Source organism: Artemia franciscana, chromosome 19 (genome assembly GCF_032884065.1).
Source record: "Artemia franciscana chromosome 19, ASM3288406v1, whole genome shotgun sequence".
In the NCBI taxonomy this organism is placed as follows: domain Eukaryota; kingdom Metazoa; phylum Arthropoda; class Branchiopoda; order Anostraca; family Artemiidae; genus Artemia; species Artemia franciscana.
This window is the reverse complement of record NC_088881.1, coordinates 21,989,431-22,017,339: the sequence shown is the minus strand read 5'-3', so window position 1 is coordinate 22,017,339 and position 27,909 is coordinate 21,989,431. Positions and strand designations below refer to the sequence as shown.

General features: G+C 33.9%; 2 protein-coding genes and 1 long non-coding RNA gene across 5 annotated transcripts in view; 2 read left to right on the top strand and 1 right to left on the bottom strand.

Moving 5' to 3' along the window:
• LOC136039424 (uncharacterized) overlaps positions 1 to 27,909 on the top strand; it is a 64,163-nt gene that overhangs the window by 5,639 nt on the left and 30,615 nt on the right. The window lies entirely within an intron of this gene.
• Positions 57 to 17,584, top strand: LOC136039422 (uncharacterized). 2 transcript variants are annotated; one of them, XM_065723159.1, is made up of 3 exons: positions 57 to 384; positions 15,242 to 15,385; positions 16,855 to 17,584. In XM_065723159.1, exons 1-3 carry the CDS (start codon positions 297 to 299, stop codon positions 17,532 to 17,534), a joined length of 912 nt encoding a protein of 303 aa, XP_065579231.1. In that variant the 5' UTR covers positions 57 to 296; the 3' UTR covers positions 17,535 to 17,584. The 2 variants fall into 2 exon arrangements, with proteins under 2 accessions (XP_065579231.1, XP_065579229.1); XM_065723157.1 differs by lacking the exon at positions 57 to 384 and having other exon boundaries at positions 11,199 to 15,385.
• On the bottom strand, positions 18,567 to 23,044 carry LOC136039418 (putative nuclease HARBI1). Its single transcript, XM_065723148.1, has 3 exons — positions 23,015 to 23,044; positions 21,549 to 21,686; positions 18,567 to 19,701 (listed from the first exon to the last, which is right to left on the bottom strand). Exons 2-3 carry the CDS (start codon positions 21,666 to 21,668, stop codon positions 18,625 to 18,627), a joined length of 1,197 nt encoding a protein of 398 aa, XP_065579220.1. The 5' UTR covers positions 21,669 to 21,686; positions 23,015 to 23,044; the 3' UTR covers positions 18,567 to 18,624.

The window sequence follows — 27,909 nt, the reverse complement described above, 5'->3', positions numbered from 1 at the left end:
TTGGCATTTTCTCTGGTCTTGTGTTACCCTAGGTGTTGATTTAAGGGACCTACCTCAGTGCTGTGATTGATATATTTAGAGGGCGTTCCAGCTGAGACAAAAAGTAACTAAAAGTTACGGAAAAGTTACTAAAAGTAACTTTTTCCGTTCCAGCTGACGCTACTTAGCAGCTGGAACGACAGAAAAGTTACTTCAAAGTAACTTTTTCAGTAACTTTTACTAAAGATAGTTAACGAGCATCTTTAGTTAAGTAACTTAACATCATTATTATCATTACAATAATATATAAAACTTTTATGATGGCTAACACACAAAAGTTTGAAGACTATGAGCCTTTATGCAGGGAAGAGAATGGAACTGCAATTGTTCAAAGAATCAGTGATGGCACTGTTGCCAGATTGGCTTGTTTCAAGCCCCGGTTGCTTATTTCTCTGGGCTGGGGCGGGCGTTTTTTTTTTGCGGCTTGGGGCGGAAAACTGGGCTTATTATTTTCTAATTTGGCTTGTTTTGGGCTTTTTTCTACTCCAAAAAATAATATTTCTTATTTTGTTTTTAACATTTTTTTTTCAAGTTCAAGTTCATTCTTTTACAAAACATTCGAGGAAAGAAAAGGAACGGATTTAAGGAAAAGTTTACCCTACGATTCACTAAAGAAGAAGAAGAAAATAAGTAATATGAATCACATGGAAATATGTACTGCAGCAGATTACTAGTTACAATTATTTAATAGAAAGGTTTCATCTACAAAACATGGATAAAGGTAAGACTCCAAATACTTTTTTCTTGAAATTGTGTTTGAAATAGATTGAGATGAACTTCATAACCCCCAAGCATGGAACACTCAAAATGTTACAAACGAATACCTTGCAGTTCTACTTTTGTCCTAGGTCATTTTGAATGTCACATTCATTTTGAATGTGAATGTAGAGTGTAAGGAGGCAAAGGCCAGAAGGCCGAAAAGATCCATATAGCCTCAATCTTCATTACATATTCAGGACCTCATTACATGCAGAACTAGTAGCCTAGACTGTGGTTTGTCAGCTCAAACGATTGAAGTAAAAAAAAAATATCACAAACTGGATGTTACAATCTCAAAGCTTTTTAATCAAAGTCGATACCTGAGAATATGAGGCTTTCCTCAACCTCAGCCTGTAGGGCGTCTTTACCCTTGCGTTAGATGCTTATCCAAAGCTTGCACAAAAAGTCAGTTTAGTCTTCTTCCAAATTATTTCTCACTTTTAAAAGGGAGTAACTGTTGAAAGCAGTGCAGGAATTATTTGACACTTTGCAGATTAACCTGCCGAATTAAAACCCCATTCTTTTCTTAGGAATTACTCAGCTCGATGTCAAAGCACGAAAAGCAGAACTGATTTTGGCAGCACATGTCGCGAGTCATTCATCGATTATGACTATTGACCACCTATCCACCATTATCAAGAGTGCTTTTCCTGGACCAGTTTCCGAGGCAACGAAATTGAAGAGAACAAAATGTTCAGCCCTTATCAAGAATGTTCTTGGACCAGAAAGTCTCCAAGAGATTGTTGCTGATGTTGGTGACAGCAGATATTCCCTTATTCTGGACGAATCGACCGACGTTGCCACCATGAAATTCATGTGTATTTGTGTGAGATACTATAGCCCCAAGATGAAGGAAGTTCTTTGTGCTACTTTGGGCATGGTTGAAGTACCTTCGACCACTTCTGTGATTTTACATCAAGAACTGAAAGACTTCTTAGCTTTATGTGGAATTCCCCTAAAAAATCTGATAGGTATTGGGACAGATGGAGCAAACAACATGTGTGGTGGGAACCATTCGCTGTTCACGTTATTACGAGATGACGGGTTGCCTCAACTCCAACTCTTCAAATGTGTATGTCACTCCCTACATTTGTGTGCTTCCGAGGCTGTTGGAGAGCTTCCAAGCAATTTGGAGTTCATGCTCTCAGAGACTTACAAGTGGTTTAACGTTAGTCCTTTACGAAGAGAGGCATATCAGCAAATGTTCCAGCTCATAAACGATGGGAATACCCCGTTGAAAATGATTGCTCCTTCCAATACCCGTTGGCTGTCTCGATATAGAGCAGTCGTTCGCATACTCGAGCAGTATTCTGAGCTGTCAGCGCACTTTCGATTAGCGAAGGAAAAGGAACGTTGCTACACTGCCCGAATGCTCCATGATATGTACCTCGATGAACGAAATAAGGCATATATTGTTTTCTTGAAGCCATTATTGGCCGAATTTCAGAGAATTAACCTCCTTTTCCAACACACTAACGCAGATCACTTTCGTTTATTTCAAGAGCTAAAAGAGTTTGTATCAAGTCTTCTGCAGAGAATATTGCACACGTCTGCAGTGTCATTAACAGTGAATATGGACTTCGAAATTTATTACCTTCCTACAGCCCAGGTTGACTACGGATACGAGTTCAATTTGGAGCTTGAAAGATCTAAGCTGACTAGTCATCAAAAGGAAGAAGTAAAGCTGTGTTGCCTCAAATTTCTCAAGACAGCAGCTAGAGCAGTTTTAAAGCGCTTGCCCCCAGCTCTTGATTCTCTGCTGAAACTGAAAGTGCTTTCTCCGACCATTGGTTTGTCGCAGTTGCGTCCTCGATTTAGTGATTTGCCTTAGGATGTTATTCCAGTGCTGAATATTAGTGAGTTAGAGAGTCAGTGGAGAAGACTCTTGGTAGTTGACTGGGCATCAGCTTGTGGCGGAGAAATTCCAAGTGACTCTTGTGAATTCTGGGTCAAGGTCCTGCTCCATCTTGATCCAGCTGGTGTTCCTCCATGTCGTGACTTAGCGAGGTGGGCACTGACCCTCCTCAGCCTGCCAATAAGCAATGCTGTAGTTGAGATGTCATTTTCTATGATGGATATTGTGAAGAACAAACTTCGGAATCGAATGTTGTTGCCTATGCTGAACTCAATAGTAGTTTTTCGGTTGTGGCTGTCAGTATGTGGTATTTGCTGTTCCCAGTTTGAGTCTACTAAAAAAGTGTTGCAGTTCAACAGTGAAATCTATAGGCTTGGGGGTTCCACTGCAACCACAGATATGAATTTTAACAATGATCTTGATGACATACTGGTTTTACTATAGAATTGCAGAACTGGCTCTTTATTCGTTTTCTTTTCATCTGATGCTGTTTTTCTCTTGGTGTTATTTTCTAACTTCTTGAGTTGTAGATATACACTTAAAAAAAAGAAATGGATTTCCAACAAGAAAATGCGTTGAACTTTCAATTGCTTAAAAAAAAAATTATAATTGAATTTTCAGCAAAGGTGTAAAATCGAAAAAGTGAATGTGATCTTCAACGATTTGTTTAACTTTCCAACAAAAAACGTTTAAAGTCCAGCGACAAGTTTGATATTTCATGTTATCTTGACTTTTCAATACCCAATTTTTCAAAGTCCAACCAATTAGTTTGGAATTCCAATGAAAGAATTTTATATTTTACACTCTGCTGACTTTCCAAAAAAAAAATTGAAAATCCAACGAAAAAGCTTAATATTCTACGTTTTCCTGTTTATTCTAGCAAATAATGTTGAAAATAAGATACGAAATTATTTTTTAATAAGAGTTTTTTTTTCAATTTGCACCTCAAGGTACGAATAGGAATTGAATAAGAAACCATCGGTTTAAAAAAAAAAAGAAAAACGATTGTTGGAATTCTTCAGATTCTGTGAAATTAATATAAAAATGAGCCCCTTCAGTGGAGCCAAAACTAGGAATCTTCGGGTTGAAGCCTGATTGGTAAAAGAAATCGATTGATAAGCTGCCTTTAAAAACCAAAATGCTGTATTACAAGATAATCAACCTTTGATATGCATATTTTCCTAAGGTGATGACGCTGAAATTTTAGCTTGCAGTTAGCTTTTTTAAATCAAAAGTTCCTCGTGTTCGTTCAATATATTGGTATTTCAGCTGTTGTAGCATTTTTTTTTGTCAAAAGCTGTACATAGTATCTCATTTCTCAAAAATTATTTTTAATTTTTCTTACTTGAGGTACTAAGAAAATGTACCAAAAGTATTGAGAGTTTTCAATCATTGCGTTTATTCTCTTGAAGCTTTTTTCCTTTGTATTACAAAATTTCAAGCTTCAGTTATTTTTTTTTGCATTTTAACATTCTATCCAAAGAAGTAATTCAGCCTGTGTATTTCTTGTCGTGATAGTTTGGCAAAAATTCTGTTTTGTTCACAAAAATTATTTTGCTTATTGAAGAGATCTCATTGTGTTTTCTGTTACTTGTGAAATTTTTTTGTTGTATTACGAAGTCAATACATTAAGAAATAGCTGAGAACCGCGTCCATTAAAACTAGGTGACGAGAAAAAAAAAGGTTTTCAGTTAAAAGTCTTAACATCCGAAATAATCATAAAAGTTCAAAATATATAGCTGCCACGTAGCTGAAGGTAATTTTTAGGTTAAATAATCTTGCTTCAAAATAGGTTTCTAAAGAGATAAACATAAAGAAAACATAATATTTAGGGACAAATTAAAAAAAATATCACTTATTAGGGCAGTAGGGCATGGGGAAGTGGCTTTATTTGTATATGGCTATAGCTTTCGGAAGGGCATGGAGAGGCGGCAACTCTGTTGAAAGGTGTAAATTCGGAGGGAAAACTGAAACTGTAAGGAATAATAACATATTAGGATTCACCTCGAGGGCTCGGCTGGGAAATGGCCCCTTTGTCTTTTTTATCTAGCTTTCATCTAAAATAGCAGCAGTCACAATTAAATGGTCAAACTTTGATCCTAGGTCTGAACACATAATCTTTGATTCCAAAAGTCTCGAGTTTGAAAATTCTATGGACGAATTCGTTTCCAAGTAAACAGTTTTACTTTCGCACCATAAGTTTGTCAATGCAAAAGCTTAGTGTCAGAAAAAAAACATGAGTTCAAAATATTTAGCTGCGATACAGCTTAAAAAAGAAACGAAAGATTAATTCGATATTAGGAGAGGCCAGAGCTATGGGCTGCCATACAGCTTAAGGTATTTCTTTTATATTTCAAACTCAAAAGCAGAAAAAAATGTCAAGTATTCCCGCCTGCCGGGTAGGTTTGTTCTTCTTCCCTGCAAATGTTGAGGGGAGATCAACAAAATTGAGACTCTTCCAGAAGTTTAAAGAAAAAACGATGAGAATAGCTTTGGACTGAAAACTCAGTATTAATTCTGCATCTAGATATAGCATTCTTCGTGAAACAAGCTTTCGTACGCGCTCACTATAGGCCTTTTTTCGCGTCAACCAGCTGGTTTAACCAATGACAGCTTTGGTTTAACCAGCTTGTATGTTTAACGCAAAAACGGAAAAAAATTACATATGGTTGAGCTCAAACAAAACTGGTTCGCGAAAACACTCTTTTTACTTGTCGGTTTGGGCAAAAAATTTCAAACATAAAACATCCGTATAGTGTTAAGAGTGTCATTCTATTATAATTAAATGATTTAGAACTGGCTTAATTTCCTCCGGATTTGACATATTTCACATTAGTTTGAGGTCAGAGAGAATTGAAAAATGATCTAGCATACTCTCTGGTATATTTGAAGAGATAGGAAGGGTCTGAATTAGTGGAATCTTTGGTTAAATTGTTCAGGTAATATATTGGAAAATGTTGTATTCATACTGTAAAAGCAAAATTATCTAAAAGTCCTAAATGATAAGACTTTAGCTTTGTTGAGCTACCCTAAACAGAGGATAAAATTCTAGTTTGACTTCTTTTTGTTTTGATTTGGAATTCTACTAGCCTACCAGGCTATAGATTAAGTTTCCAGTCAAATTCCAGTTTAGCTACTTTTTGCTATCTTTGAATGGGTTATGTTAGGTGAATGAAACTTTCAGTGATTAATCCATAGCTAAAAACATACTCTGAGAAGCTATTGCTAAGCTTATGTGATAACCCTCTTCTGTTTTTAAATCTGGGAATTTTGCGTACTGGACTGGTCTGTAACTATTAAAATTTTGGTAAAACAACATCTTACCTTAATTTTCAGCAAGCAGTTTCTGTTTCTCTGGTTTTAGCTCTGAAAATGCAATTCTTGTTATTTGAGTAGAATTTTAAGCCATATCAGTGTTTTGTATTTAAATATAGGGAAATGTATATCCTGAAAGTTTCCAAATCTTGGAAACTTCATAAATTGAAATTGAGCAAAGTTATGACACTAAAAATGCTTTTTTCTTGTCATTTAAGTAGAAGATTTATTTTGCAAGGGTTTCACTTTTATAACACAAGCATTTTTAAGGGTGTGGACCAAATATTGAGATTTCCAACTGTCATCATCACTAACCAGCAATTCTACAGGATTTAATCCTTATTTCATTAGACAATGTGATTTAAGGTAATTTAAGGCAAACATTTTTAAGAGAGAGAAAGAGTAGAGTTAGATGCTCCAAAATACTTTTCCATGATATAGTTTAGTCTCTAGACCCATCCCTAAAAGTTTCATTTTCCTAACCTAAACCTTTTTCAAGATAATACAAATTTATCTAAACTAGAATTTTACCAAACAGAAGTTTAACCTAATAATTTGTAATAACATATTGTTCAGGCTAGCCTTTGCAATCCCTACAAATTTTGACTCTTCACAATAAAGCACTATTACAGGCTTAGCCTAACAAAAGAAAATAGCAAACTGCTTAATCTGAATAAAAAAAATCCAAAGGGCTTTATATTTCTTCAATACAAAATATATATTAATTTTTGTTTTCAGTAGAATACTAGTTAAGTATAAACCAGCAAATGTTTAAGAATTTTTTGAGGGGGGACAGCTGCCTAAAATTAACAAAATATTTCTGATAAGCACAAAAATATAACAAATTAAGCTAAACTAGGAAAATATTTTTTTTTCTCACTGAACAGTTACCATAACACATAATGTGTTGTAAGATTTTTGCAGTACTTGTGCATTATAGCCACCACATTCAAGTTTTATTGAGAAGATTAGTTTGGCTAATGTTAATGATATAATGATATATGATGAATATATAAAACTTTATCAACAAAATTATGAAAACTACAACAAAGAATCCTGGAATTTGTAAATCAGCATCATATCTAAATATACTGTATCTGACATTGTGATAGATTGTTTTAATGCCCTACTGTACAGGGGTAAATATTTAAATTATGTATCATAGGCAATTATCTGAACAGTAATCTATTAGAAGTCTCCTGAGCTAACTAGGGAAGTTTTTTCTTTCTTTTTTACTTGCTTTAGCCTGTATCCAGTTCCTGATTGCCATATAAATTCCATATTCATAGTTAAATAACATAAGCCTTTGTATATAGACTATACCTTGTTGCTAATTTTTCTGGGCATAGAATGTTTGATTTGTTAAAGCCCTAGAGAAGGACCTGAAGAGAAAGAAACATAATAAAAAAAAAATTGATGCTTCTTAATTTTTAGAATAATAGCTGGTAACACATTTTACATTCAACTTTGCTCTACTTTACCCCTCAATCCTCCCAATATAAAAATGTATTGTTGAAATTTCCTATTTTCCATTTGTTTTGTCAATCTGTCTCTCTAACTTCATCCCATGTAGCTGTAAATTAAACAAATGTGACAAACAATAACTAGAAAAACAGGTGACAGGAGGTTAAATGCATTGAAAATATGAAATTTGAGCCATATTTCTGCACATTGGGAGGGGGATTGAGATAAAGCATAGCCTAACTTAATGATTTTCTCTTGCTATGTAGGGTAATTGGAAGGTCACTTGTATATCATGCTGTCCTTTTCAGTTTTAGTTGGATAGAAAAAATCCAAAGAAAGTCCCCTTTGAAAAGATAGGAGCCACAAAGTGAGATTGTATTTGTCAAAGCTTGGAGGTTTGTCCCTTCTTTCTGTTTAAACAAAACAGAATCTTAATTGAAGCTTTGTTCATTTCTATCTTAAGGGTGCACAACAATTATGATATAAGGTACTTTTCTTTATTCAATTGTCTTCTTTGTTGTCTAAAAGACTTTTTTTTAATCTAGATGTTTCATAAATTGCTCATTTTTACCAGAAGTTCATTTGACCTACTTTGAAATCCATGGTCTTAAGATTACAATTGAGTTTGTTAAAGCTAGGAGACATAGACCTTGTGTTTGTTTAAAGAAAGTGAATAAACATTAGTAATTTGTATTGCACTAAAGCCCTAGGGCCATCACAATTCCAAACAAAAAAGAAACTTCACTTTAGAATATTTAACATTGTCTAACATAACAGAAACAAAGAAAAAAAAATTACAAAATTTTACTTCTGCACTCTACTGTCAACATGAGAAATTGTCCAAAATTTTAAAATCTTGCAAAACATTCATCCCTCATCACATTCACCAGCCATCTCTCATCAAACCTACACTTCATTTCTCATCTCACTCAATCCTACAAATGCATCAAATGACCCACTCTCTCATTAGTGCTTCCATAGATATGGTCAAAGTAAGAGCCACCTTGCTTACATTTTATTATATCTAGAAGTTTTCTGTAGCTAAGTCAGTACTTAAATATTTCATACACCTTTGTAAACAACCTTAAGATGGTAAAATAGGTTGGATTATCCAAATTTTTAGTTACCAAAATATATTTCAATCATTATTGTAATATAAAGGACAGCCAATAGTAAAGGACCTGAATAAATATTTTAAGGTAATTAAAAAGGTTTATTACTCAAAAACTTGATAAAACTAAAAGGGAATTCTTAATGATTGATTACTTTAAAATATCTACATTATACACAACAATAAACCTTTGCTATAAAGGGAAAGTCAGTAAGGCCCAAAAACTATTCAATACTAATTGTGCTTTGAGACAGTTTGCTGAATGTCTAAATGATTTTAGATAGTAATGAAGATAAAATGTGGGCAAACTCAACACCAATATGCAAGTAAGTAAGTATGGCAGCACTGACACATCAAGGTCTAAACTGGCAGTGCTAATTTCCACTTTGTGACCCTTTGGCCAAGAATTGCAATTAAGGGCTGGGGGCCAGAAATCTTGTGCTTTTGTACACCCTCCCTGCTTACCTTTTGCATATTTCTCCATTTGCCTATTTAGAGCTGGTTTAGATCTGTCTAACATCACTGACCCCCATTTAAAACAAATAAACAGGCAATACTAGGAATCAAACCTGTACCCCATGGACAAAGGATTTCTTACTAAGAGTGCTTTCCACTTAGCCAAGAACATTATTATGACCAGAGTAGAACAACTATTAAAAAAAAAAAAATTGAAAAAAAACCAAGATGGATTTACAGCCATTTTCACTAATCTTCAATACACATTGTATTTTACTTAGACAAGTTATTGTAAGGCAGGTGTCAACAAAGCTCCAGTAGGGATTGCTTTACTTAAGATGCAAACTAGCATGGTGAATACTTAGCTGGTAAAAACCAAATACACTAGCAATGCCAGGAATTAAACCTGTACCCCTTGGACAAAGGATTCCCAAACTAGAGTGCCAACAACTTAGCAAGGAACACAAATGTGACCAGAGAACTATTATTTGAAAAAAGAAATATTGAAAAAAACTCAATTCATGGTTGTTGCCATTTTCTCTACTGTCCCATAAACAATATATTTTATTTAGACAAATTAATTTTAAGACAGGTATCAACAAAGCTCCATCAGGGATTGTATTTACTTAAGATACAACAAGCAATGTGATTGCATAGCTTTGTGATATTCTAGTCTTAAATAATGATAAAAAAGCAAATTTACATTTGCTATTTGTTTTCCAAACCATTTTAAGCAAAACCATTTGCAACAGCAATACGCCCATGGTTAGATTAGTGTCTATCCAAAATGCTTTACAACAGAAGGGACACATTTCTTGCAAAGCAAATACTCAGCTTTAATGCTATTCTGTGTCATCTCTAAAAAATTAAACTGTATCAGGTGTATTTTGATATAAGATACTTCTAAGACTTGTGTTTCACAGCTTTCCTCAATCCACTTTATAAGGTTCTAAGATATGCAGACATTTCCTAAATTTTGAAAAAAAATATTGATATGGCTTAAAATGCTACTCAAATAAAAGGAATTGCATTTTAAGAGCTAAAGCCAGAGTAAAAGAAACTGATAATTAAAAATTAAGGTAAATCTTGTTTTGTCAAAATTTCAATAGTATAGGTATAGATCTTTTGAGTAAGCAATTATCTAAGACTTAGAAATCAGAAAAGGGTTGACATAGAAGCCTGGCAGTACCTTCCCAGAGTGTTTTTGACCCTGGATTAATTACTGAGTTTCATTCTTGTAACCTATTCCCTTTCCAAGATAATGAAAATTAGCTAAACTAGAATTTTGCGTATTTTTTGCTTTGGATTCATTACTGAAAGTTCTATTTTCCTGACTTAACCCATTTCTAAGATAGCAAACAGTAGCCAAACTAGAGTTTGACCTGAAAATTTATCCATGGCCCTATAGGGTAAGGCTGAAATGTAAAGAGTTCTGACAAAGATGCAACACATCTTGAAGCATCTAGTAAGAATAGTAATTGGATTAACAATGCTTTATAACCACTAGGGTCTTGCTTCATCAAGGTTTTATCTCTGAAGCCAAATTACCAAGCTAAGGTCAGGCCTAGGGCATCAAAAGGACGAAACAAAGATTTCCAAGTATCTACATAAGTTTTCAAAAGCATATTCAAACTCTTGACTTCCTGTCTTAAGGCCTATGTGAATCAAATTGCAGGATATAACCCAACATTTATCCAAATAGCCCTAATACGAAAAAAACAAAATTAAACCTTACTTTTGCGTGGCTAGAATTCTATTTGTCAGCTTATAATTCTTATTTTATATAGACTTATTTATAGCCTACGAATTCTTCTTTTCGAAATCTACGCCTGAAAAGGTCAACCAACAATTATGAATGGCAGAACCCTACGGTTAAAAACAATGACAGTTCTGGTTAAATTAGAGTTCAACCAGTCAATTGTTTCACGCAAAATCACTTTTCATGACAACCTGGTTTGTCACTGTTTCACGCAAAAACAGCGGTTGAGCTCAACCACACCGAGTGGTTGAGCTCAAACAGTCTCTTTGGTTGACGCGAAAAAAGGCCTTATAAAGCGGAATCTCAAAAGTGGATTATTTCGGTAAAATTTTCCGGGGCTTGTTCGGGCTTGTTTTGAAATTTTCTGGGGCTTGTTCGGGCTTGTTTTGAAAACCCCTGGGCGTTTTTCTGCGTTGACAATCTGGCAACAGTGGGTGATGGTAAAAATCTTATTTTGACCTGAAAATGATTTTTAATAAAAAATTCATTGGTAAAGTTCAAGCATTAATGTGATCTGCTGGGCATATCTAGAGAAGCTTGGTTGAATAGTTTGTTGGGATGAATTCTTCAGGCCTTGCTCTAGGAAGCTTCTTATTAAATTCCTGTAAACCTTGGACAGTTGCTAGCCTATCCAAAGTCAGTGGTAAATTGTTTTGTAGAGATGGCATAGCCTAGAGTGAGTAATAGGCCTAATTGTCCTGAAAAAATTAGGTAAAATTCTAGTTAATTGACTTCTTGCTATCTCAGAAAGAGTTTAGGTTAGGAAAATGAAACTTTCAGGGATGAATCTACAGACTAAAGTATGTCCCAGGAAGATATTTGAAACAACTACCTCCACCCCTTCTCACTCTAGAGGGCCCTGACCTTTGATGACCTTTACAAATATGTATGTTATAAAAGTGAAACCTTGCAAAATAGATATTCTGCTTAATTAAAGCACAACAAAATTGTTTTCAGCTTCATAACATTGGTCAATTCCCTTTTAAAAGGTTTAAAGATATGCAAATACATTTTCTAAATTTAGAAAAAATATTGATATGGCTTAAAATTCTACTCAAATAACAGGAATTGCATTTTCAAAAACAAAAGGCATAGAAAAAGCAACTAGTAACTGAAAATCTAGGTAAAATGTTGTTTTGTCAAAATTGCAATAGGTGTAGACCTGTCATGTAGGCCAATTTCTGGGCCCTCTAGAGGGAGAAGGAGTGGAGTTGGGTACTTTAAAATACCTTCCCAGGACATACTTTAGCCTGTAGACCCATCCCCTGAAAGTCTTATTTTCCTAACCTCTACCCTATCTGAGATAGCAAGAAGTCAATTAAGTAGAATTTTACCAAAAATTATATAGTTCAAAGAAAGCTTAGTTCAATCCCACTTGACAGAAAGAAACACTGTGTTACTTTGGAAGCTGATTTAAAACATTCAATGATAATTACTTAAGCTAGCCTTGATTTAATCCTGTAATTCATTGAAGTGCTTCAAAAAACTTTGCAGTTTATTGGTAGTCTATAACAACTTTTTAATATTAATTTATAGATACATTTGAGCCCTCCTAGCAAAGTTTTTAGTAGGCTACTCCAGGCTTAGAAGCCTGAGCTTAGGAGTTTAAGGCCTGGTGTTGCTGTTATTTTGGGTGGGACAAGGGTCAATGGTGTGACTGTAAGCTTAGCCAAATTACACCTAGCTATAATGAGTAGCCTTCCTGGAGAAATTTAGAAGAAAAACTTAAGAAGAATCAAGTGGTTTTAGCCCCAGCCATATATTGCACTCCCAGCTAAAGACATTGAATCAGGATATCACTTGCTATGCAATGCTGACCATTGGTCAGCATACAATTTGTTCTTTTAAATAGGCCTAAGTAAGTGAAACAATTAAGTTATAGTGGGGGAACTTCTTGCTACATTAGAAAATAGGGTCAAAACTAGTATGCAATTACGCAAAATAATGTAAAACTCAAACCCTCATGTATTACTATCAAAATAGGAATTGAGAAGAATTGTATACATCAATGCATAACAAAAAATCTAAGCAATGCATCAATATGGTTATTAAGTACTTGTGTGTCATTCAGAACAAACTCAATAAGTAAAGTTAGGTTATTTTGTGAAACAAACTATAATGCAGTTACATTTAAATTAAATATTTTATATATAGAGGTGGTTAGGTATTTGATATAATGCACCCCCTTCCCCTAATGTGCAAATATATAGCCCAAACTTTTGATAAAGCTAATGAAATAAAATAAAATATGATGCAAATGTAATACTTTATTAGGAAAATTGTAAAATTACAACTTAGAATTATATACCCAGAATGCAGAAATGTTGTTAAGAATTGTGTTAAAAAGAGGTCTTCCTTCTGCCTTTACTGCCACCCACCACATATACTCTACTAAGTTTGATTGTAAATGATGCCAGGATATACATGTTCAGACACTATCTTCTATCAATATGCATTGCAAACCAAATTGAGTTCTTTTTTGGCTTTAAAACTAGATATTTGCATCATAGTTTGTTTCACTAAAGTACCTAACTTCACTTATTGAGTGTGTTCTGAATAGTACACAAGCATACAGTGAATATATACAAGTATACAATGAACTCTTAGTTTGTTGACTTACCTAGAAGGACCTATTTTTGGAAATGCCATTTATCTTATTTTGATGTAACCTATATATTCTTTCAGTATTTTGGTTTTATTCACATATTAACCAAAAGTTGTTTGTCTTCTGATTTATACAATACAACTTTTATTATTTGATATTTATTCTATAGATCACATCTATTCACCATTTTTTTTTTTCAATTGCTTGTCAAAACAGAGAACCAGTTTTGAATTTATGATGACAAATTTTTCAGTGAAAATTTCACCAAGAAGGCAGGAATCTTATTACTGCACTCACATTGTTTTTTAGTTTGGTTGGGAATAGCATCAATGGTATGACTATAAGCTCAACCAGAGTATACTTAGCTATGATGGGTAGTCTATCTGGAGAAATTTAGAGGAACAACTTAGGAAGCATCAAATGATTAAGCTCCAGCCATATATTACACTACTAGTTGAAGGCATTGAATCAGGCAATAACTTGCTTTGCAATGCTGACCATTGGTCAGTATGCAAAAAAGTCGTTTTTTTAAGTAATCAAATGAAGCAATTAAGTTCTAGGGGAGGAGCTTCTTGCTATATTAGAAAGTAGGGTCTAAGTTCTAGGGGAGGAGCTTCTTGCTATATTAGAAAGTAGGGTCAATACCAGTATGCAATTGAGCAAAATATGTAAAACTCAAACCCTTATGTATTGCTACCAATTGGGAAGAACTGTATACATCGATGCATATTTAAAAATCTAAGCTATGCATCAATATAGTTATTATTAAAATTATCTATGACCAAATGCTTAGAATTTTTAATTTATTGAGTTACCTAGAAGGACCTATTTTTGGAAAACTCAAACCCTTGTGTATTGCTACCAAATAGGAATTGAGAAAAGTTGTATACATCAATGCATATCTAAAAATCTAAGCTATGTATCATTATGGTTATTATTACAATAATCTATGATCAATTGCTTAGAATTTTAGTTTATTGACTTATGTAGAAGGACCTATTTTTGGCAATACCAATTATCTTATATTGATTCATCCTTTCATTGTTTTAATTTCATTTTTATATTAACCAAAAGTTTTTGTCTTCTGGTTCATAAAATGCAACTTTTATTGTTTGATATGTATTCTATAAATTGTATATATTAATTTTTTTCCTTTTCAATTGCTTGTTAAAACACAGAAAAAAAATTTGAATTTATGATGACAAATTTTTGGTGAAAATTTCATCAAGAAGGCAGATAGTAGGCCAGGATCTTATTGAATAGGCCTTTATGAATAGGCCTAGGCCTTTCATGAACTTCAAATTTACCATTTAAATAATACTTAAAAAAAATAGTTCAGCATTTCAATTTCAGTATCTTTGTAATTTGGTACTGCTTCTAATTTTTAAAGACCAAAGTTATAAGGTAGCATTTGAATCATCATAAAGGCAACTAGATATATTTTTCTTTTGTTTTAACAGAGTTATTATTATTTTACTCTCAACTACAAAAGTCAAAGTTCAAATTGAATTTTTGCAAGTTATGTCAGTCTTCACTAATTTCATTACTTCAGTATATGTTTGTTGCTCTTTATACTCACACAATATTTTGTTTTCCTAGACTAGAAAAGATGGAACTTGTCAAGTGTTCCTTTTGGATTCCCTCTTCCTGGGTCTTTAATACAATTTTAGCCCTTGTGTTCTCTTTGTAAAATTGAGATTGATAATGCCCTGAGAAAATGAAAAAGTAGCTCACACCAAGGATTTGCAGACAAATTATGACCAGACATTATTTAGGTTCAATAACAGATGCATCAACTAATTGATAGTAACACTGGGAAACGTTTCCAAAGCATACATGGTGGTTTATTTACTCCTTTAAATTTTTCTTTTTTTTCAGGTGGACTGGAACGTTGGAAGATTGAAAAATTGCTAGATTTAAATTATGACATTTGGCTTCTTCCTTTTTCAAGTGCATATAATACTTCATCTGAAGAACAGACTGAAGAAGTCAATGTTGGTATGACAGCATCTCCTAGCTCAGGTATTACACCAATCCTGGATCCTTTCGCTAGACTTTGGAAATTATTAAACTGTTTCTAATAAAGGGTTGGAGAATACCAACAACCCATAAGGAAAAAGTTGATAATCATTCAGTAAATCTATCCTTAACCTGAGTAATTACTTTAATAGTTCAAAAATAAATTGTTCTGGAATTAAAGAAAATATAGGAAGGATTAACTGGTGCAATCAATAGAAGATGGTTCTACTATGTATAAAAGGTGCATATGTATATCCCTCATGCCATATTTTTTAGGTGTGTTCTACAGAAATATCAGAATATTAAGGATTCAAATTCAGAGTTGTTACACAATAAACTTCTAGTCAGTATTTAGGTATTTTAAATTTTGTACTGTTGAGGAATAAAGCCATTTGACAAGTCAGACATCGTTACAACAATAGTTGCAAATAAGTAAAAAGCAAACCACATCCCATAGGAATCTAATTCAAGAATGGCAATTATTCTTCAGATTAATCTTAATGGTAAAATTTTATTTTCAATATAAATTTATATGAATTCTGAACCACCTACAAAATTTTCTTGAAAATGGATGTTCAATATAAATGAAAAGTACATAATTAGAATTGCCATTGTCAATAACATCACACAGTAAAATTATGACGGATTTCATAATCAATAAAGTAGAAAATGCTAAATCACCAACACCAAAAACAAGAAGAACAAAAGGGAATTTCTCAAGACTGTGGGAAACACTGTTGTTCTTCTTGTTTTTGGAGTTTGTGATGGATAGGCAGTGTGGTATTTGTTGCTATTTAAAATGCTAAATGGAGATGATCTCTTAAGTCTATAAATGAATTTGTGGCATACATGCTTATTTCAAACTTTCCAAGGGAATATTATCCATACTTATGATTTTAAAATTTATTTTGCTATAGGTAGCAGGAAAAACATAACTATTCTTAACTGTTTAGATCTTTTAGGTAAATGTATGTTTCAAAAATTGGTGTTAATCTTTGGCAAATCTCCTGACTAGTTTTTAAATTTTGTACTTAAAGAACTGCTGTACAGTTTGCAATATTTATGATGAATAATGTTTATTGCCCCAGGCTACCTGTAAAATAAAGCGACATATAAGAACAGTACAAGCATTATGTAAGCAAAGCATGGTATAGGCACAGCAGGGAATTAAGCCCAAGCATAGTGGAATGCTACACAGTTCAGATTAAGCAAAATGGAAATTGTTGTTATTTCGTTTTTGGAAACCAAAGACTTTGTCTTTCTGTCCAATCCTTAACAAGGCTAGCAATTTGTACTTCTAAATCTCTGTTACAAGACCTGTCACTCTTTCCAAACCACCAGCCATGTTATTGGATGTATTGGATAATCCATCCCAATGCAATAGTATGTAACAGCTGCTTTATATATATATACAGACTACATCTGACTACCAATAATCAACTTGCTTTATAATTTTTTTATTTTTTTTTTAGGGAAAGAGACATTAGAGTTTTCAACAACTAAGACAAAGCTCAAATGGGACCATCACAGTACCATTGCCTTGATAGGAATCTGTCAAGAAAGGGAGAAGGAGGAGAAAATTACAAGCAATATCAAGTTTTGGCAAGGGGTGATGGGAACAATGCATGAAAATGGGCATCCATTCACAGCTCTACAGTGCAAGAATAAATATGACAATTTAAAAAATCAATATAAAATTCAAAAAGACAAAGCTGGGACAAGCGGTGAGGGGAATGTAAAGTGGGAATACTACAAAATAATGCAGGACTTTGTTGGAGACAGACCAGAAATACAGCCAGTTGCTGTTGTTGATGGGGCAGGAAGGGTAGTTTTAAAAGACACTGTGACAGCATCTGAAGAGAATGTTCCCTCGCCTGCCCCTGGTGAATTTTCTGTTGAATCACCTGTTGACACAGAAAGTCCATGCTCTTCTCAACAAGCGTTCAGGCATAATAAGAGGAGGAGAGTTAACAGCGAATGCTCTCTACCACAAAATAAAATAGCCTCAAAGCCTACTGTGGCAGAGGCAATCTTACAAATGAACGAAGATGCAAATAAGCGTCACAAGGAACGGATTTTACGGCAGGATTTAGCTTTGGAAAAAAAGAGTGCTGCTCTGGAATTGCTTCAAAAGCTAATTGAAAAATTTTAATTTATTTTAGTTTTTTCTTCATCAATGTAAAAAATAAATGAACTTAAATATAATAAACTTTTTAATATTATTTGAACAGGGAACAGTAAACAATCACAGGATAGGAATTAGTTAAGTGTATTATTTATAAGAAAGTAAATTAGAAACAGAGTATATATTCTATGTTTTTTTTTTCATATTTGTGTGGTTGTGACCTGGAGCAATTTTCCAATGAATCATTGTTCTTCCAGAAAAAGAAACAATAATCTTAACAATCATCTGGAGTATTTTATTTATAGGCCTTCTTTTCCATACAATTCAGCCAGGAAAAAATACCACAGCACTTGATGCCTTTTGCATGCTCCTTTCCAATATAGGGACTAGTTCCATTTTGTATCATTCATGGGGACCACAACAACTCATTATAGGCTTGTTTTTAGGGTAAATTTGTAGTCTTGGATAGTTCACAGCATAAATTTTGTTTTCCTTATTCTTTATAGTTAGATGTTAGTATGAAAATAATTTGCAGAATTCTTAAAGAGCCTGAAACTCCTCAAAAAGGACTAAAGTTTTGCTGAAGTCATGTTCAATGGGTGTTAGACTCTTTTTAAAAATTCCTTTAAATTTGTTTTTAAATAACATTTTACTATGTAGTAAAAGCTTGCAAGGGCAGCCAAAAAAACATCTAAATTACTATCCAGGCCCTGTTTGAACAAATAGACAGAATAGAACAAATGTTTTTATTCCCTTCACTGGCAGTGTCAACAGATAAGCCAGGGATGTATTGTTTTAATTCCCAGAAAAATTAGTTTTATACCTGGTCTCAAAAGCGAGATAGAATTTGTCCTCCTGTCTGTTTAAAGAACGGATGTACAATTGAAGTTTTGTTCTTTTCTATCTTACATTTAATGGGCTTAAATGGTATATGTTCCTTTATTCATCTGTCTTGTTCCTTTTCCTTGTTTTTGTCTCATCTTTAGAATGATATAAAAAAATTTTTTTTGAAATGACATACTTGAAGTACCTATTTTGACCTATCTGGTTCCAAAGGTATAATTGAAAACTTTTTATTTTGTAAACATGGAAAACAAATCGTAAGAGGAATAAATACTTATGTTGCAGTAACTTGGAATGAAAGCCTAAGATTTGCAGCAATTTGGTCACGTTTACTTTTTCCATCTCTCTGTTGGTTTTCTACTATTCTCACATCAAAGTCAGTATTAGTCAAACTTGGATCCCTGTAATTTTCAGCATCAACAGGAATCAAATCACTGTTATCCACACAAATGTTATGTAATACACAACATGAAATCACTGACTTACATATAAATGCAATATCTGGGGAAGGGAAAAACTGTAAGCGACGGAAACGACCTTTCATATGGCCAAATGCCCTCTCAATTGTCATTCTTGTAGATGAGTGTCTGAAGTTATAGTTCTGCTGGTATCTAGTTAAATTTCCTGTCTCTCGATAGGGAGTTAATAGATATGGGCTCAATGGATAAGCACTGTCTCCTATAATATGACAGTCTGGTGGAAAGTTTGTTAAATTATTTTCTATATCTTGCCCCAGGTATGAAAGTCTATATACACGAGCATCATGTACTGAGCCAACTTGACCAACATAGCAATTTGTAAACTTTAAATTATGTTGGCAAACTGCTTGCATTTGAACTGAATGGTACCCTTTTCTGTTCACATATGAATCACTATGCTCAGTAGGAGCTGGTATTGGAATATGAGTTCCATCAATACAGCCAATAACCCCTGGAAACTCTGACATCTTGTTAAAATGTTCCCTTACATTCTGAGCATGCTGTCCTTCTGGCCATTTTATGAAAGAAGATGCCATTTCAACAAGAACATCTGCCATTCTTCTCAAAATTCTAGCAACAGAAGATTTTGAAACATTAAACCTCTGAGAGACTGATCTATAGCTGTCAGGGGTTGACCATACCCATAAAGCAATTAAAAGTTGCTTACTGGGGCAAATTTCTGGCTCACTATTGGCCTGTTTAATCATCAGTTTGGAGCTAATTTTCTGCAGCTGAGCTTCAGCTGTTCCCCTCTCTAGTCGGAAGTGAGACTTAAATTCTTTGTCACTCATAACAGGGATTGTTACTTCATAAAAGCCTTTTATTTTTGATAGATAAATCTTTTCATTGGCTTCTCCAGCAGTAGCACATGCCTAGAAAACAAAAATCATGTACAAACTAAGCAAAATATTACTTAAAGAAAACTATAAGTGGTTTATAATTGAGGCAAAACATTAATGACCCTGATTCATCTCCCAACAGTTACTGGCCACACAATTTACATGAAATCAAAGATTCACATCATCAGCTAACCCCTATAATTCAATATATGTGACAAAATAATTTCTAAAGAGCTTTGTTTTATTTCTTCCTACAAATACTAAAATTCTACAACAGAAAGACATTGATTCATATTAGATAACTAATTTTTGGACAATTTTTGATCACATCCAATAATCTATTTAGACGAATTTACTGTAGCTACTAGCCCCTGACAAATCTTGGAAACAGAGTCTTTAGATGTAAAGTATAATAAACCAAAGATGTTATCATTGCAAGTTACTTAGTATTACAATGGACACCACCAAATTAAGTATTTATGTTTGTGCTAATTTGTTGTAAATTCAGAAAAACAAGTTGATGTTTATGTTCCATCAGAAATTTGTAATTTTGCAACAAGCCAACAACTGCATCCATAACCAAAATGATAAGATGCTTATCAATGTATTTCTGAGGAAAAAAAATATATGAGGGGAGAATTTTCTGCAGGAGAAATTCTCCACAAAGAGGAAATTCTAGCTAGGAAAAGTTATATGATTTGATTTCCCCTCCACAATACTCTGCTCTTTATGCTACAGTTTGACCTTTTGTCCCAATTCTTTAAGAGCAACTCTTGAAACACAAGGGCCATTTAAATAAAATGAGAAAATTTTTTCAGACCTAAAAAACTATTTCTATGTAATATAAAGAAATTACAAATTATTGGCTTTGGGCAAAACGAATGTTACCAGATAGTACATAAGAAATTGCGCAACATGTTTCTTTTCCAAATGAGTTTTTGCTAAAATTAATAATATGTATTTTTCAAGAAAATCCTGACATGGGAAAAATGGGGACAGTTTTTGGAATTAACATATCAAATAGCATGAAACTGGGCAAAATACTTTATGGAATTTTCGAAACTTTAATTTTGCAGGCCAATATTATCTATGAGTAAATTTATTAATGCCTAACCTGAAAGAATTAATTCCAAGAAATTAGAAGTTTATTCTACAAAGACAGTGACAGGTGATGTAGTCTATATGAATATTTTTGCTATTTAACCAACATTCTTTCTTGGCAAAAAAGAAAATAACTACATGAAAACCATAAAATAGCCCATAGTAAAATAAAGAATATTTCTGCTATTTAACCAGCAAAATAAAATGAGCTAAATAGAAAGTGTAAAACAGACCATAGCCAAAATCCAGGAAGCAAAAAGAGACCTGTTGGTTGTACAGGCTGTCAGGTACTTAGTCAAAATGTTCCTATTGGGTTAGTTGGTCTATATGTATGGTAAATTTTTTCTTCAAATATACACATCAAAATAAAGACTCACAATGATTGTATACAAGATGATAAATAACATCATAATCGCAGGTTACAACAATAAATGACTTTGTAGCAAAACAAAATACTGTATTTTAAAATAAAATCAATTTTTTTTTCTAAGTCCTAAAAAACTATTTCTATGTAATATAAAGAAATTACAAATGGTTGGTCAACATAATACTTATCTCCACTCCAACATTCATTTATAATATACCCCACAATAGAAAGAATGGGGTAGCTAAGTAGTAATGCTATTTGGCAGTTGCTGCTAAAGTGTCAGCAGCTTTTGGAATTCTGTTTAATTGTGCTATTGGCAACTTTGGAACTTTGTTCATACCTGAATATACAAGATTGTGTCTAGAAAAAGTAGAACTTGCAAGGTTAAATTGAATATTATATTACAACTTACCACCATCAATTCTTCATCTTCATCTGATTCTACATCAGTATCCATTATTTCATCAATAAGCAACTGTAGAACTAAATAACGTTGTGCCACATCTGATGTACCACTGACAGAGCTCATCATATGAAGATTTGAAAAAAACTGTAAAATTGTAAAATCTAAAATTGTTGTGAAAAGTTGTGATCTGATACAAGTTTAATCTACTCAGAAGCAAATACTATAAAATTCTGTAAACAAATAAAAAACACAAATTCTATAAAAATGCAGACATGAAACCCTTACAATTTTCTATGAATAAGCTGAAATCAGTCAAGTATAAATAAAACAAAATCCAGGACACGAGCAAAGTCTTTTGGCTGTGCTAATTCACGAAACTGTGGATAGAAGGCAGAAGGGAATATATTTTGAAAATTTGGGGGGGGTTCCTTGATGGATGTACCAAAATATATATATTTCAATGAAAATTCCCAAAGCATTTTGCCAAATCTAGGGGAATTCCTTTTCATTTGATGCTACTGTTGGACCCTAGATCCACTACTAAAAAATCATTTAGCAAGCTTAATTACTTTTCAAGATAGCTTAGTGAAAAGGCCATCACTTAGAAATCTTAACTAGCCTTGTCTAAAATTCTAACCTTAATATTTCAATTGAATGTCAGAAGGTGATAATCCTACTCTAAAGAGTTTCAATAATCAACTCTACTATATGCTATCTCAGACACTAATGCACTGAAATTAATATAGAAACAGGATATTTACATCAAATCTAGGTTAATGACCACAAATTTATTGCAAAATTAATACTTTCCCATTATAAATTTAGCATTAAGTTATTTATACAACATTAATATGAAACAATTAATATAGAAACAAGATATTTAAATCAAATCTAGGTTAATGTCCACAAATTTATTGCAAAATATAATACTTTTCCATTATGAATTTAGCATTAAGTTATTTATGCAACATTCTGCTTTTCTTTTAGGGAACAAAGTAGGTCAATTTTACACAGTAGGTCAAATCTAAAATATAGGATAGGCTAGCTTAACCCATCAGGAAACAATGCAGAAAAGACTAATTCTGGTAAAATTCTAGTTTAGCTACTTTTTGCAATCTTGGCAAGGGGTTAGGTTGTTCAAACTATACCCAGGCCAAACAAGTTTATACATGCAACTAGAATATCCTGTTCATATAGGCCTACCCCTAGAGTATATCAAAATTTTTGAGTTCAATGTCAGTTCCAAAATATTCTAAGACTTTCCTCTACTAGTCAGTGGCTTTAGCTAAAATATTTACAAGGACTTATGCGCAGGAAGTTATTCTAAGTTCAGAATAAATGAGTCTAAAGCAAATTTTTATCAAATCTTGGTCGTAATATTTTTTTCTATCTGAATAAGACCTTAGTTACTACAAAAGCCGTTCCTGGTGAATGTAAAATTTAAGTAACTTCTCTAGTTACTTTAAAGTTACTTGATTTTTCAGCTGGAACACCCTCTTAGACTTTTGGGCAATTCATTTTAATTTCCTTCTTCTTCTTATTCAGCAGACGGGCTTTTCAGTCAATACTATTTAGCCCTTTTCCTTTTGGCTCACTCTGTGAAATCGACAGAGCTATGGAGCTGGTTTGTCTTATATGATTTGTATCTGCTCAGATTTCTTGAAGTATATCTTTTGATACCAGCAGTTGAATTATAAGAGAGTATATATTGATCTCTGTGCTCTGCGAGAGAGTATGGTCAGCAAGACTCTTGGCTGTTAGTGGAATTTTGTGGTGTTTGAAGCATTCTAACATTTTACATCGCAGGGTATACTGTGCAGACGTCAGCATATTACATTCAAATAGGCAGTGATCTATTGTTTCATTCTTAAGATTACATGACCTGCAAAGGGGGGACGAGGAAACTTCGCCACTTGAATTAGGGATCTGATAAGAAAATGCCTGAAAATTTAGCCCATTTGAACCTGACCGAATTCTATGATAAATCTTGGAAAGGTGCTTACTTGGGAAAGGTGATAGGGTAGGATTCTTATTATTTATCAGTACCTCTGTAAGTCTCCAGCGGTAAATATCTCTAATGGGGATTGGTCTCCCACTTGGCTGGTCAATATTCAAAGCATTTTTTGCTATTTCATTTGACTTATGGTTCTTCTTCTTCTTATTCAGCAGACGGGCTTTTCAGTTGATACTATTTAGCCCTTTTCCTTTTGGCTCACTCTGTGAGATCGACAGAGCTATGGAGCTGGTTTGTCTTGTATGATTTGTATCTGCTCAGATTTCTTGAAGTATATCTTTTGATACCAGCAGTTGAATTATAAGAGAGTATATATTGATCTCTGTGCTCTGCGGGAGAGTATGGTCAGCAAGACTCTTGGCTGTTAGTGGAATTTTGTGGTGTTTGAAGCATTCTACCATTTTACGTCGCAGGGTATACTGTGCAGACGTCAGCATATTACATTCAAATAGGCAGTCATCTATTGTTTCATTCTTAAGATTACATGACCTGCAAAGGGGGGACGAGGGAACTTCGCCACTTGAATTAGGAATCTGATATGAAAATGCCTGAAAATTTAGCCCATTTGAACCTGACCGAATCCTATGATAAATCTTGGAAAGGTGCTTACTTGGGAAAGGTGATGGGGTAGGATTCTTATTAATTATCAGTACCTCTGTAAATCTCCAGCGGTAAATATCTCTAATGGGGATTGGTCTCCCACTTGGCTGGTCAATATTTAAAGCATTTTTGGCTATTTCATCTGCCTTATGGTTACCTATTATACCTGAGTGGCTTGGAATATACTGTATATGAGTTAAAATACCTTTTGAAGCAAAAATATCAATAATCCTAAGACAAAGAAATGTGTCAATATCCATCTTATTTTGAGAAGCTGACGAAAGAAGCTCTAGGCTTGACAAAGAATCAGAATATATTATAATATTATTAATATTAACTTTCATATATTCATTAACCATGAGGAAATCTAGTGCCATGATTATGGCGTTTAGCTCGGCAGACATTACAGATGAATTATCTTGTAATCTCTCTCCTAAAGCGATATTATGGGTTGGGAAGAAAGCTCCGCTTGCCACTTTCTCATTCATTTTGGACCCATCTACAAAAATTTGGAAATAGTTTTTATAAGCAACATTATTTATTTCGGCAAATTTTTTCTGAATAAAAGAAATGGGGGTAAGTTCTTTGGTCCACTTTGAGAAGTCAGTCTTTATTATGGGGGTTGACCAACTCCAAGGGGGGGTTTGGGGGAATGTGGGTGCAATAGATTTTACTGGCACTGGGAACTTCTTCTGGATATTTGCATATTCATTTGCAACGCCTCTAAACATAGATGGATTTCTTAACCAGTTATGCAGGGTATGAGAATCATTGGCTTCAATTTTTGTAAGGTACTTAATTAGTAGAGATCTTCTTCTTTCATTTATTGGTGATAGTCCACTCTCAGTAAGCAGAAACTTAGTTTTTGTTGGTTTCCTAAGACCAAATATAAGACGAATTATATCATTTTGTGTCGTTTCGATTTTTTGCATGTGGGTCTTAGCACAAGCACCATACACTATGAGGCCATAATCAATATGGGGTCTTATATATGATTTATAAAATTGAATTAGTGTTTTCTCATTACAGTTCAATTCTCCAGGGAATTGCACATCTTCCGGTTCTTCATAAAGCGCTATCAGTGTTGAATTTTTCCGCCCAGCGTTGCCACTCATTCTGAAATTATGGCGTCCAATAGCTCAAAACGCCTAAAACCCGCAACACCCGAAAAAGGAGTCGATAAGTGTGCTGTCTCTGGTTGTGTTCTGAGTGAGTCCTCGCCAGCCATTCAGTGTGATGAATGTCATAAATGGCTCTGTGCAACATGTCTAGGAATGAGTACAGCCAAATACAACATTTTCTGCAAAATGAATGAAAGACTTGGAAGTATTTGGACATGCCCATTATGTAAAACAGGTTCCAGTAAGCCTGATGTTCCAAATATAGTGAAAAGCACTCTCGAATCCCATTGTAGTGAAATGCGTGACATGTTTGCTGGTTTCAGATCTGATATGCAGACTTCTTTGGACACTGTGAGGGCTCAGGTGGAAACGCTTGAGACGGCTATACAATCAAAGGTTTCCATAGATGATGTGCCGAAACTTGTGGAAAACTCTATAACTACCCGTATCGAAACAGACGTCCGCAAAATAGTGAGACAAGAGCAAGACAGAAACAGAAGACGACTTAATCTGATTGCCTATGGCGTTCTTCTGCAAACCAACGATGCTCAGTTCATCTCAACTTACTTAAAAGATGAATACTCAATTAATGTCGGGGCTATTACTAACTTGAAACGTCTACCTAATGGTAAGAATGCAAATACCATAGATAGACCCAACGCAATCCTTTTTTCTATAAATGACTACAAAATAAAAATGAATATATTGAAAGCCTCAAGAGAGAGGAGGGGGAGTATCTCATTCTTTGCTGATGCATCCAATGAAGACCGCCAGAGAAGGAAAGAACTAATTGAAGAGATAAAGAGGCGTGCAGCAGCCAGTGAAAAAAACCTTGTCATCCGTGATGGCGCCATCGTGTCAAAAAACGTGATCCCCCGGGGAGAGGGAGTCCTTCCCCCCCCCCTCGCTCGATGGTTCACTAGACTTACTCATATCCCTTGTAAATAGTGTAAATAATGCATCAAGCCTAGCCAGAAAGACTTCTATAAGTTCAACCTTTGTTTCTGCGGCTTCGGTTTTGAGCTCTGTCTCTCCATCAAGTGCTGCATCTGATTCGTCTGAGACCAACTACGTCACTGCTAGTTCGGGCGACGAAAATCCATATTTAAAATTCTGGACATGACATAAATATAACATTCACAAAGAAAAACCATTCACAAAATTTTACTTTTGTGCTCAATTGCCAACCTGAGCAATTGCCCTAAATTTTTAAACCTTGCAAAACATTCACCAGCCAATTCTTATGACCTACACTGTTGTCTGTACATCAAAAACTCATTGAAAAGGAAGGACCACCTTACTGACATTTCTTCCTTTGTACTTATATTTAATAGGTTTAAAAGAAAGCTCCTATGGCTAAGTCAGAAGCCTAGTAAAGGACCAGGTAATCCTTTAGACAGGAAGTGCAATAGGAAGCTAGGGGCCAGTCATCCTATGCTTTTGCATGTCCTTCCTGCTTACTGACCCCAGATTTCTCTAGGTAACCTGTTAAGTTTGGGCCAATTCTGGCTGAACTTACAGAGTTACATCACTGACCTTTGTCCCAAACCAAATAAACTGTTAATGCCAGAAATTAAACCTGTGCCCTTTGGATAAAGGATTTTCAACCTAGAGTGCCAGCCCCTTAGGAAGGAACACAAATGTCACCAGAGAACAAAAATTATTTGGAAAAAAGAAAATATTAAAAAAAAAAAAAACTCAAGTCATAGTTGCTCATTGCTGTCCCACAAACAATATGTATTTCATTAAGACAAATAAATTTTTAAACAGGTATCAACAAAACTCCATCAGGGATTGTATTTACTTAAGGTACAATCAGCAATATTAATGCTTAGTTTTGTGATATTCTGGTTTTGAAATAATAAAAAAAGAGAAATTATATGTTCTACTTGTTTTCCACAAGCCCATTTGAGAAGAATCATTTGTGACAACAATATACCCATGGTTGGCTCAGAATCTGTCTAAAATTCTTTAAACAGAAGGAATTTAAAAAAAAATTATACTCATCAGCAAGAAAAATATTATCATAACTCTCTAAACTTGGCACTTTTTAAGACAATTTTTAGCAAAGCAAATGCAAAACTTTAATGGTGTCCTATGTCATCTAAAAAAAAAAAAAAAACACAACATTAAAATGTGTCAAATGAATTTTGATGTAAGATGCCTCAAATACTTTCAGTTGAATCTGTGAAATGAAGGGCCAGGTATTCCTTTACATTTTATACAATATATAAAAAGAAAACAGTTCAAATTTTTTCACAAAACAAGAAGCTTGATGTAAAAAATAAATGTATTTATAACAGAAAGCAACTGACATCAATGAAATCAAATAAAACAAAAATTCATGGAGAATAAATAATATAAGCCATATATTTAACCTATAATGAGGTGGCATAAAAGATTATTTCTAGAATTAGAAAAAAACAGTGTTACGGCTTAAAGTTCTGCTCAATCAACAGGAGTTGTCTAAGGCCAGAATAATTAAGAACTAAGGCCAGAGAAAAAGAAACTGATAACCAAAAATTAAGGCACCCAAAAATTTCAGGACCCTTTAGAGGGAAAAGAAGTAGAAGTAGGTACTTCAAAATACCTTCCTGTGACATACTTTAGCCTGTAGACACATCCCTGAAAG